At 41.0% G+C, this 13,249-nt stretch overlaps 1 protein-coding gene across 2 annotated transcripts in view; it reads left to right on the top strand.

The window, feature by feature from the left end:
- The first annotated feature begins 261 nt into the window (after positions 1–261).
- Positions 262–13,249, top strand: part of dact3a (dishevelled-binding antagonist of beta-catenin 3a) — a 44,712-nt gene continuing 31,724 nt past the window's right edge. For both annotated transcript variants that reach the window (XM_039826474.1, XM_039826473.1), the window contains exon 1: positions 262–835. In XM_039826474.1, coding sequence (XP_039682408.1) covers positions 545–835 — 291 coding nt within the window. In that variant the 5' untranslated portion in view covers positions 262–544. The remainder of the gene's footprint in view (positions 836–13,249) is intronic.

Here is a 13,249-nt window from a genome sequence, read left to right as displayed (position 1 = left end):
ATAGGGGGCGCTGTTTCGCTCTACAAGCTAAAGAAGAAAATGATAATGATGTTTTGATAAGGGAAATGGCAAAATCAGTAAAACACACAACTGTGGTAATCATTAATTTTGTTTTTATATTTTAAATGATGTTTTATATTTCTATGGGGATGCCAGGCTTTCTTTGGCCTCCTAGAGAACATTGAATCATCATTTTCACCAATATAGGAGAGCTAGCATGAAGTAAACATTAATACTGGCCATTCCTAAACCAGCCCCCAGCAGTTAAACCGAGGACCGAGAGGTGAGCTAACCGTCCTCCTACTGCCAGCACGGGGGGAAGTGCGTGAGAAGAGCCCGCTGGGCCGGAGGGAAGGTCTGTCCAACTTCAAACTAACTTCACCGCAGTACAGAGGCGCTCAGGCGAGAGGAGGGGAACGGGTCTGGGTCCGACAGCGGTGAGTCCAGCAGCTTAAACCACTGGGGTTAACAGTGAATCAAGACTTCAGTGTTTTTTTAGCCTCCCTTTGTTGGGAAACAGTAAAGAGGAAAACGGGAAGCTAGGATGTCTTTACAAAAGCTCCCAGGCTCTTTTGGAGCCATGTTCCCAGCGTTCTCTCTGCCCATTAAAGCGGAGCGCAGTCGGAATAAGGAGCGGCTGGAGGCCAGCCTGGCCGGCCTGTGTGAGCTGGAGCTGCTCAAACAGAGGCAGGAATGCCGGGTGCTGAGCGCTCTGTGCCTCGGGGACTCTCCGGCTCCCCGCCGTCCGCCGTGGGGAGCTCTACGCTCGGCACGCTGCGCCCTGGACGCATCAAACGGCGACGCGTCGGATGTCTACAGCCTCAGGCTCCAGACTGTAAGTTACCGGATGATGTTTTTCTTTTTGATTGATTGAGAGCAGTATAATGGATTGATGTGAAGAACAGGCAGTGGTGCAGCCTATACATGTGATGTTGACTAAAGTGTCGTGGGATCCGTTTCTAATACTTAGCAGATGAAGTAAGGGTGTGCAATGTGATCCTTTAGTGATTTCAGAGCAACAACTTGATAAGGTCCGGTCTTATCAGACTGCTTTTTGTTGTCAAAGGTGACTGACCCATGAGTCTGCTGCAGATGTGAACAGTGTGACTTTGAAGGATGAAATGTGCCATGGGTTTGAATCATTTTCCTGTTCTGAATCTCTTCTTGGAACTCTGAAGGTCCCTGGACCCTTCCATGGAAGCTGGGTCAGATTACCGAGCACTGAGTGTAGGCTATGTGAAAATGAAAAGAACCTCAGTGTGCAGATATGGAAACGTAATGTCAGGAGGCCCCTGAAGTCACACGTTACCATTTAAGGGCACATTTTGGGGAGCTTCATTACTTTAACCATTTCATGCTAAAGTCAATGGATTACCCAGACATTAATTCATGACTCATTTCTCAAATAGGATAAATAATCACATTCATGAAGACTGTTGTTACTCTTCCAGATTGGTTCTGGATTGCATCAAACTTTTTGGAACTCTGAAATAGCCTACATTCCCAAACCAACCAGCATTCTCAGCTACTGTACATTAGCCGCTGGATAGGGCCTGTTCTGCTTAAAATACAAGACAGCAGTTTGGATTATCAGGCAAATGCCAAATATGTAGCATTTAACAACACACTGTTTCCAAAATTGCAACATAATATCCGTATGATTCACACTCTACCGGTCTGAGACAGACGTAAAGCATGGATGCCGTGCAGCGGATAAGAAGATGCACTGAGAAATGTAAGACTGTCCACAAGAAACAAGATAGATTTTTTGGGGCTTTTCCATTTATTATGGAGTGACAGTGGATAGACAGGAAAGGGGGAGAGAGATGGGGGATGACACGCACAAGTTCCAAAAACACAGACACTATAGAAACAAACTGACAAAAGAAAAAACAAGGAGGCTGACTCAGTTTAGGACTTTTCATCTGTCTACAGAATTTAGAAACATTCCCAAGCATAAAGTGCAGAGCAGCAATATATAATGTAATAATATATATAATAGAATGTTGCCCCCTGGATGCTGTACATATAGCTGTCCATTTTACTGTGTATGTTACAAATTATGAATAAAAGTTTAGTTAAAAAAAAGAAGTTTAGTTATAAAGAACTATAGCAGTAACAGTGAGCAGCTGGAACAATAACAGGACGTCATTACTTGTGACGTCATGGCAACCAAATAAACAACAGCGCGGGTCTCAGAGAGACAAACAGCGACGAAAGCCTTGACAGCTAACTTACCATGAAAACAGCGCTCACGCCGTTCCCGTGGAATATGACAGCCACAGTAGCTTGGAAAATGGAGTTATGGACTCTGAATTTGATGAATGTACTGTTTATCAGACCCGAGGTGGGACAAGAAGCTAACGTTAGCGAATCCTGCGGTTGCTCTGACTCTGTGCTGCAGGAGACATTGTATTCCCCCGACGCAACGTCTTTACATTAACTTTACTGTTCAAAAAACGTTTTCCAGGTTAGTGGGAATGCATGCAACCAACATGAAAAAAATGTTTCCTCAGCATTTGTTTTTGCTAAACTTTGTGTAAAATGAGCGCTGACATTAAATCACCCATTTCACTTATCCTAAGGTGTCGTGTATTTGCTGGATTTTCCCTTAGCGGTTGAGAACTTGAAAATAAGCCCACTGACACAACATTATTGATCATATTTTGGCACAATTATGTTAGTGATGACAGCAGTGGTCATATGAAGTGAAAAAAGGATCTGAGATGCACATTGAAAAATGTGTTATGTAACGTTATCTGGAATTGTTCATTAGCTGTGTGTGATATCAAAAACTGAATAAACTCAAACAGATTTTATTCTGATTCAAAGACTATCTGTGGACACTATATACTATAAGACACTACTATATACTATATGGACACCATATCCTGGAACGTAATTATAAGACATTATGCTTTTAAGAAACGATTGCAAATAAAGCCTGCTGCTGGAAAAAATCCTAACGGAAACACTGTATGCCGTGATATTGATATTGTTGGAGGAAACCGGTGCTAGTGAGTAATTTAAGCGCTAAATTTTTCCCTCCCTTATATGTAGACTATTGTTTAATCCCTTAACCATGACACAAGATCTCTGGTGTGCACGGCTGCAGGCTTGTTAACTGTCGACTGATGCATACTTGAAATGGCAGGAATTCCTTCTGTGAGGACTTGACTCCGCCAGTGTTTGGACTATAAATGAACTATAATCTGATGAAGAAAATTTCATTTGCCGCACATTTCTTGGACATAAATTCTGAAAAACAACAAACTAATCTAAAAGGCATAAGCATATAACAACTGAAGCACAGGACTGCGCTCTAATCATCACCAGCTGAATATTTGTTTAGAGAGAATGATTTGAAACCAAGGTTACAATATTGTAACTACAGATGGCGTTAATGTTATTAACGTTTGACTTTCCTGAACCCTTCAGTACTGAAACCCTAGATTGTGAAGTCAGTAACAACACTACCTACATACTGAATGCTCTTCCTTCTTTCCTCAATTATTTATCAATGAATAAATCAAAGATGTAATATGTTTACTAGCGATCACGTGCAGTGAATGGTTAATATGCTTATACGTCTGTTTTGGTGAGCCCAGAGGGAAGATATGGCATTTTAAAAGTTGCCTACATTTACGGTAGCTGGCTAACGGTAGACTACAGAGAAAGGGTGATATTTTTACGTCCGTTTCGGAGAGACAGAGGGAAAATATTTTAGTCGACACATTAAATAGAACCGAAATGAAGATCCAAAATTTGCGTTCTAATCCAGTCCGATTCCTACCGGTTGCATAGTAACCTGTTCCATAGTAGAACCAGGTTTTGGTACCTAACCCTATACACGATGGCCCACCACATCATTTAAATATACCACTATACTGGCACTGAAGACGGTTAGGCTTAGGGCTGGGACAATTCGTCGACATAGTCAACGTCATGGATTATGGAAATGCGTCGACTCTTAATGCCAACAACAACGTGGTAGTCTGTAGACTTTGTAAAATGCATCCCTGATAAGGATCCAGGATAACAGCAGCAAAACACCGTACGTTCTGATCACCTTTTATTCCCTTTCCCTCCCAAGTAGAGTTCAGATTCTCTGCCCGAGCCCGAACTTGACCCACGGGCCGGGTTGGGCCCATATGTCCCGCCACTATCCTCGGGCCATGCCCTTCATCAAGTATTTGTGTTTTTTTAATTATTACTTTATTAGCCTAATTGGGTGGGCAGAAAGCTATGCCTCTCCAGCTTCTCCCGTAGCTCACCGTATCCACTATGTCCTGCTCTGACTGGAGTGGGAGGTAAACTGGGCTGTGTCTCCCCCATCTGGAGCACTGGCTTCCATAATTGCGCAACCAGGCCAGATTGTTTCAGATATCTCACGAGTCCTTTTCTAAGGTCAGTTATAACGGCCCACGTATTAAAAAAATTGTCGGGTTTAAATCGGGCTCGGGCTCATAATTCCCTTAGAAAGGAGAGAGGAAAAAGTTTTTACTGTTTTTTTATTTTTAAGTTTTTTATTTGTGTATTCCTCCTGAAAGTGACTTGAAATGTGAATGTGTTTTATTTTTGGATTTATTTAATACATCTGATTTCATATGTTGCTAAAATTGCACCTTTTTTAACTTTAAGACTAAAGGGAGAAGAGCTTATTTATTATTTTAGCTACTACTATTAAAAAAGGCAAATACAGGCTACTCTTTTTGCACTTGCTCTGTTTACTTGAAGTTTTTATTTCTGTATTCCTCCTGAAAGTGACTTTATTTTGTGGTTGGATTGATAGTCTACATCTGGCTTCAGGTTGTACTACAAGTTCATTTTACTGGAACAGTGCAGTGTTAAAGTATTTTAATAAATAGAGACTTTTGTTTTGTGTAAATTAATCGTTAGAAAATAGGGTCCAAGTTGAAAAATCGGTAGTTACCCTTTAAAACTGCTCCAGGCTACAGTGTACATTTGTAGCTACAGTACTTCCTATAAAGTTTCACCTTTTACCAGGCAACAACAACAAATCTCTTGTGTATACACCTACTGTATGAATACCATAAAGGCTTATAGACTCCCAAATTTAATTTGTAAGCCTATACAAATACTGACATAAAGGAACAGTTTGGAGCGTATGGAACTAGTGCCAGGTGGTGCTAGTTTAGCAAGACAATCGCAAACTGAAATGTAAAAGCACTGTTGGCTGGGCACAATACCTTTCACCGGTGGAGACTGCAGGAAGGATAGAATCATTCTACATCTAGTAATCAAGGTTCTGAGTGTCCACAGTCAGACAGTGTGAAACAAGATGTGGTCTTCTCCCCCTGAGACCCTCTGTGGTGTCCAAGGCACTCCAAGGCCATGGCTGCACGTCCGAAATCATTTCATTTCCGAGGCCAGTTGGTGTTTTAGATGCTTATGCTCTGTGTTTCTCAGCTCATGCTAATCTCACAGCGTCTTCACCATATTCTTCCTCTGCCATTGTTTGAATGTTGGGTTTCCAGTAGTGAAACATTTTTATCCCCTCTTGTTCGTCATTTGTTTCTGAGGAAAGTATCTAAATTACAAAGCATTGTCAATTCCTAATTTTATTTTATTTTCAAGAGAACCATATTTTATAATCTCTTCTGTCAGAGTTGCTTTCTCCATTCTATCTACATACTTAATGTCAGTCCCCTCAAAATCTGCAATGTCAATAAACATTTCCCTTCCCATAATCCTGAAGGACCACAATTAGTATTCATCACTGTTGTTCTGAGGTTTCCATAAGGTCTCCATCATCATAGAATTATGCTCAAGTGTAAATAACCTGATTCTTTTAAAGCAGATTTTGGTCTGTGCGTGTATATATACAGTGTATGAGCTGTATACAAAGCTGGTGTTGTCCCCTTGTTGATATTGCTGCATATGGCATGTGCTTCCAATTGCCTGTCTGAGGGTTTCATGTGACTTATTACTCAGGAACCTTGGAGACCAGTTGAAATGTGTAACTTCTAAAGGTTCATTACGATAAAGTATGATATTATTTATTGAGTGCCGGTTCATCTTAGCCTGTGTATGTTCATTCCTGTGTGTGGATGAGTCCTGAGTCTGTAATGCAGCAGACACAGAGTCCTGCAGAGAAGGAATGCATGTTTGTTTGAGTCTATGAGAGAGAGTGTGTTTATGTATTCCTCAGCTGACAGCCATGTGACAGCTGATAGCAGCTGGGGAGGCGTGGGGGGAAGGGGGGGAGGGGCTCTGCATGGTCAACTAACAACATCATCATAAACTCATATCAGACCATGGAGTAATGTTGATGAGGAATGCTATTGAGCACCAGGTAAAAACTGAAATCTTAAAGGCATAATATGCAGTATTTTACAAAAAAACAACTGTAGACTAATTCAAAAGTAATCTCTCAATCATCAGGGTGCTGGTGTCTGTATCTGCAGAGACCCTGCCCTCTACCTGCATTTTCTCTTTTCTTCTAATATTTCTTAATGTGGGACGTTTATGGGTGTCAGCTAAGCCCCACGTGGGTGTGTAACTCCCAGCCAATAACAGCGTGCAGGGTGTGTAGCCCGTTATCATTACCAGTTACTGCTGCTTTGCAGGCAGCACGGTGGCTCAGTGGTTAGCACTGTGCCTCACAGCAAGACCTGGGTTCGAACCCAGGTCGTCTCAGGCCTTTCTGTGTGGAGTTTGCATGTTCTCCCCATGCTTGCGTGGGTTTCCTCCAGGTGCTCTGGTTTCTTCCCACCATAAAGATCTGCATGCTAGGCAACTAGGACTACAGTTGAATATTAGCCGACTGGCTAACACTGGTGCATTTACAGAAATGTTGATTAATGTGCATTTTCCTAATCAAATAAATAAACAAATAAAAATAAGCTTTGTCCCGCTCCAAGCGTCTCATACAGGCAAACAAGTTTAACCACCACAGACAGGATGAAGCTCTGCTTTCACTCAGAATCCAACAATACTGCACCTTCCATACAAGGTGTGTGTTTCTTTGTGCTTTAAAACATCAGATTCAGATTCACTGCTTTGTTCCACACTCCTTATCTTCATTCACTCTCTAGCTTGCTCGACCACCACTGCTCTACCTCTCTCTTTCTGGCTGTTGAGGAGGGGCCAACTTTAAATGCAATGGCCCTCATTTATCAACCCAACGTAGAAACCAGCGCACATATGAGCGCAGAAATCATCTTACGACAGGCTTCATGTGTGATTCATGAAACGTTCGTATCACACCAATCAGAGCGTAAGAATGGTTGTACATTGATAAATGCAGCGGCTGGAAACGATCGTCATTTAAATATCACGCCACGATATATTCTCTGTTTTGAGGCCTCGCCCCTACAATTTACGACATGGCGAGACGTAATCCGGCTGAGAAGCGGCACTTTTCAGAGGTGGAGATTGAAACCCTGATATCTCAGGTTCATTTGCACTAACGTGTGTACTATTTGGCAGCCTGAAAACTGGTATTAAAGACTGTATAAAGAATGCGGAATGGAAAGAGATCACTGATGCGGTCAACAGTGTTGCCGTAGTAAATCGGACTCCAGCTGAAGTTTATTTAATTTATACATGCTTGACATATGTATTCTATAGTCCTAATATTAATATAGGCTTCTATTGCAATCTCTTAGGCCTACATGTAGGTGTACTTATATTTAAGTAAACACACGGTAGCGGAGTTTATGCAGCGTCTTTTATTTTACTCGTGTTTTTTTTCATGAGTCAGAACGAGGCAACAGCTGTGAGGGAGAGTGCGTGTTCTCCCCCCACCCCTGTGCTGGACTACCACCTCGACCCTGTCTCCTGACAGCAGAGGGGCTGGAAAAACAAGCCAAAATAACTCGGTCAATGGCAGAAATAAATCATTCACTTGAAAGAGAAACGAAAACCTGAAGAATAAATAAAAATGTTGTGCATCGTCATGTTTCCTGTATTGAATATCATTGCTGCCGTTGTCGGAATTAAACAACACAGACGTTCACTTGAAACAGGTAGCCTCGTGGTGCATTCAAAGTCGTTGTAAAATACCCTTTTCCCATCTGGTGGTTGTTTTTGTTGTTCAACAGCAATTTACTGGTGAAATAAGTTATTGTTATGTTATAGTTATTACATTTTTATTAAATCTTTAATTTTGACCATATGGCCTTAGCAATAAACAAGCTGTTCTTCAATGTCGCCGACTGTTGTTTAGTACCCTCCTTTTTTTACTTTATTAAAAAGTAACGGTTTAGGCACCGGCACCGTTTTGCTTTAGCACCGGTATCGGAAAAAACCCAAACAATACCCAACCCTAGTGATAACGGAGGCAGGATTAGTGCAACAGAGTTGCTTCATTAAACAGCAGAGCGGCTGACAAAACATGAGAGTAAGCAGGAACCCTCTCCCTTAAACAACAGCTGCTGGTGAATTGCCCTTGAGCAAGGCACCAATCCATCAACTGCTCCAGCAGCCAACAGTTGTGTGAACACTGTGGCTTTCCTAAAATGAGTGCATATATACATTTAGTTTGGTGGTGGTGGCGGTGGTGTGTGTGTGTGTGTGTGTGTGTGTATGTGTGTGTCCAGTGGAGACCTTTGCAGCTGCGTGACCAACTTGTCACTAAGGCCAACACAAACATTCTCCACTGTAATGGATGTGTTTTGCTTCAGTTTGACACCTCCCTCTGTTGGCAAACACAGCAGCATGGCTGTAGCTGTTTGAGGTCCTGGTGGGGTACAGAAATGGGACTAAGGGGTCTTCATTGAAGGGGCTGCTCACTTGTGAGGTCTCCAAAAGAAAAAAACTACCATTTGGTTACTTTAAGTCACAGCTGTGCAGCTTTAGTTGTGTCATGGAAAAGAGCACGAGTGCAATCCAGGACACAATCGCCACAGTGCCTATCCTATGTTTCACAATTACCACCTAAACAGTTCTTTAATAAAACATAAATGTTGCAAGCTTTCGTGACAAACCATTCTCCTATTACTGTTGGAGGTTAAGATGGTAATCATGCAGTCACACAATAAACAATTCAAACTGTTGAGATTAAAAATGTAACACCCCAACCCCCATATAATGCCCAAGCTGCAATCATTTACTTTAGACTGAAATGATGAGGTGTTTGGGTTTGTTTCCTTAAGGTAGCTACCACGAAGGTTTACCTATTTTGGGTTAGTCTATTGTACTGTATTAAAATAACTGACCCCAGACAACTCTTTAACAAACAAAAAACTGTATTCTTTACTGGACGATAACTTAAAAGTACGAACAATATTCTGCAGTTAAATTGAATAACAAAAAAAATATAACACAAATCACATACTTACAGCAGTTTCAATGTCTAGCTAAACCCTACTAAACTACGGTGGTACCACACACACACACACAGACACACACACACACTGATAGGGAGAGAAAACACGTGGCAGGCCTGATAGTAGCTGGCGTTGCGTCCGTCAGAACGTTATCGTCGGTGAAACAAGCACACCAGCGACCAGTGCAAGAAACACCGCTCCAACACGAGAACAAAAAACCAGCCACCAGCGGCAGCAAAGTCCTCCTCAGCAGGAAACACGCAGTCGTCCTCTGAATCAGCACTCCCCACCGTTGGCTCCAGCTTCAGCCATGAACACTCGCACAAAGTTTGCTTCACAAACCGTTTCCAAAAAAGTAAAGTGCCGTAGTGTTCAGCCCTTCAGCCTCGCCACTCTCGTGTCTCTCGATGTTTCTCCGTCTTTTCTTTTACCTCTCTCAATTTGCGATTTTCTCTCCCTTCTCTCCCTCGTGTGTCAGCTTCATCCTCGTGTTCCGTTCAAAAACCCCTCCCTCTCTCATTCACTTCCTCACTTACAACCATTCACCACATACGACATTGACTGACAACAAAACTGACCAATCAATATAATACACTTCAAAATAAAGGCACAATACATGTAAATATTATTCGGTTTACACCACTGTTAATCTTCAATACCATTTAGAACATGTATATTAACTTCTAACATTTAACGTCTTACAAAACTTACATACAGTAATGTTTAATTTAGAACTAAAGTGTTTTAACTTTTTATTTCTCTTTTAAACTAAAGTACTTTCAGTTAAATTGCATTACTAACATTTTTGTTTCCTACACATACTTTATGTAGAAACTAGCCGGTTTTAATCCCTTAGATTTACACCAGGGCTACAAAAACAATATGCTTATTTCCACAGTGGTCCTCATCGAAAATGACAAATTTTGAAGTCAGGAATAATGTACTGTTCTTCTCCTTGCTATGGTTGGCGGGTGGCGCTAAGAGGAATGTAAAGAAATTATAGGAAAACAGATCATTCAAACTGAAACATGGCATACAGCCCAGTACTTGGGATGCCCCTTGAAACCCTGTTGTAAACAGCAACCGGTTCTAAATGAGTGAAAACTGGAGAATTGATTCTTGTATCGGTACTTAATGAATTAGGGAATGTGATTTCAATGGCGGAAAATAAGGTTGACAAGAAATGAATGGCAGCGTCGCAAACCTGTCTCTCAAATCAATTCATTTCAGAGGGGATTTATTTGCATTAAAGTTTCAATAACAATGTTGCCAGAGCATCAAAATACAACTTGTATTTCAGACAGAACAAAATAAACAGAAATATGAACATTAACACTAGCCTGACAAGCCAGCCCCACATCAAGATGTTGGGTCTGGGAACTCACCATTGACAGGGCTCAATCCGAGGGGCGGGATAAACGGTTGTCTTTTAAATTCTCTCTGCACGCAATAGGATAGCGCCACAACCAGGAAAAAGAAAGGCTTAACTCCAAGTCTTCCAGAAGACAGCTGTTCCCAGCAGCAGCCATAAGCCCCGCCCACCGACTCTATACACAATGTGATTGGCCTGACTTGAGTTTGGTTTTTCCAGCTCTCAAGCCAACAGAGAGTGCCTAGACCCTCCTGGCTGCAAATTACATTTGCTGCCGCTAGGGTGCGTCTAGATTTCTAGGATAAATTAACACAATAACTATAACTCTACATCTATCAACATATTTTTAGACGTTATCATAGAATGCATTTCTTTATTTTAATATTATTTTTACTGTAAGACAGAACACTATACGATATGATCCGAGCTGGGCGCATGCGAAGCCGATATCCCACAATGCAATGCGGGCATTCATATCAGAGAATCGGACAGCGATCAGCGGGTCTTTAATGACAGTAGCGCTTCAATGTATATATTTAATCAGTGGTTTTGTCACCAGCAACAACACGTTGCTCAGTTTTGTTCCAGTAAGTTAGGCACCGTAATAACGTTTAAAAAAATCAGCTGAAGACTCGGAAGTGATATAGGAATAGGATAGGAAAGATTAAAAATACAGAATATTCGTAATATTGATGTTTTTGTCTAACGTATTTGAGGATTTAAACAATAAAGATAACAATAAAATAAAGTTTAATGTATTTGTCTCATGTACTGTTTGCTCAGTCGGCCGGCAGGCAGCAGCAATCTGAAATGGAATGAAGCCCATTCACGGCAGACAGCAGGTGGTGTTTAGGGCCCAGCACAATCACTTCAGTTTTGTCTGAGTTTAACATCAGAAAATTGTAGGTCATCCATGCTTTTATATCTTTGATGCATGCTTGGAGTTTAGTTAACTGACTGGTTTCGTCTGGCTTAATTGATAGGTATAATTGGGTGTCATCCGCATAACAATGAAATTTAATTGAATGTTTCCTAATAATATTGCCTAGGGGAAGCATATACAAGGTGAATGTAAGTGCTCTCATCAATAAATGTATTCCACAATCGGCTATATATCATGATTCATTCAGAGAAACAAAGCAATTCTGTAAAATTGTAATTCAAAAATCAGACATTTGGCACCTGCTCCTTTGTTTCATTACCACGTTTTCAACTATTTCACTCCTATCAGGCACCGGCACAGTTTTAAAAGTAGTGTTTTAGCACGGGTATTGTAAAAATAAAAAAATAAACCCTAATGATGAGTAGGCTGCAATACCAACACTTCAGTGTTGTAATTATTGTAATTATAATTAGTGGCAGCTGTTTTCTCAAAAGGGCAAAACTATAGGAAGTAAAATTAACATCAATTGTGATACAAAAATGTAATTGTGAACAAGGGCCAGCTTCCCCTGATTTCATAGACGTGAAGATGGTAGATGAGCCACAACTAGATAGCAGATGACTACTCTCCTGAAAGTTGAACTGCTGCTCTTCATACTTGAGGGGCGGCTGTGGCTCAGGGGGTAGAGCGGTCGTCTACCAATCAAAAGGTGGGGGTTCCATACCTGGCCCTGCAGTCGCACATGTTCTGCCCCTGTGACTATTCAGCTTTGAGATTGGCAGTAGTCAGGTTCCTTAGATCAAATTAGGGTCACCCCTACTCTACAGGGGGTAATTGTCTGGGAACAATGCTTTAGAGTCTGACCCCTGTAGAAGCACTGAAAGCTCACAGCGTAAATAGTACGGAAGTGTGTACATGTGTGCATGCACAAGTGTGTGCATTCATGCATGACTGCGTGTCTGTCTGTGCAGAGACATGAGCATGTGTGTGTAAGCGTGCACTCACATGAGGAAAACAAGCAGCCATTGAGCAAGTGTGGTCACCGATAAGGAGCTGGAAACACACACATACACACAGAATCCTAGCCGGCATGTGTTGGAGTCTTGTGATGCACAGACTAAGTTAGTTAACAGTTTGAATCTTCAGGACAGGGGGGCATGTTTTCCTGTTTGCAGTTACTATTCTTTACGTGAAATCTGCACAAGACAAAAACAGCTTTATTACATTTATTAGATTCCTATAACTTAAGGCATCTTATGATAAGTGGGTGGAATTTACGTAGATGCAGAAGATTTTGGAGGTATGAGTATGGATTTGATCCAACATAACGACATACTCCTAAAAGAAGGGCTATGTTTTTCACTCTCAGCTTCCTAGTCATTATGCCTGTTATATATTATACATATCAGAGAGCACATATATACATTTTATATATATATATATATATATATATATATATATATATATATATATATATATATATATATATATATATACCAGAGGTGGGTAGTAACGAGTTACATTTACTCCGTTACATTTACTTGAGTACGTTTTTGAAAAAATTATACTTCTAGGAGTAGTTTTAAATCACTATACTTTTTACTTTTACTTGAGTAGATTTGTGAAGAAGAAACTGTACTCTTACTCCGCTACATTGGGCTACAATGAGCTCGTTACTTTTCTTTTTACCTCTTTGGTATT

Source organism: Perca fluviatilis, chromosome 16, assembly GCF_010015445.1.
Source record: "Perca fluviatilis chromosome 16, GENO_Pfluv_1.0, whole genome shotgun sequence".
Classification (NCBI taxonomy): domain Eukaryota; kingdom Metazoa; phylum Chordata; class Actinopteri; order Perciformes; family Percidae; genus Perca; species Perca fluviatilis.
Note: the sequence above shows the minus strand (reverse complement) of the source record. Positions and strands in the feature narration are given on the sequence as shown.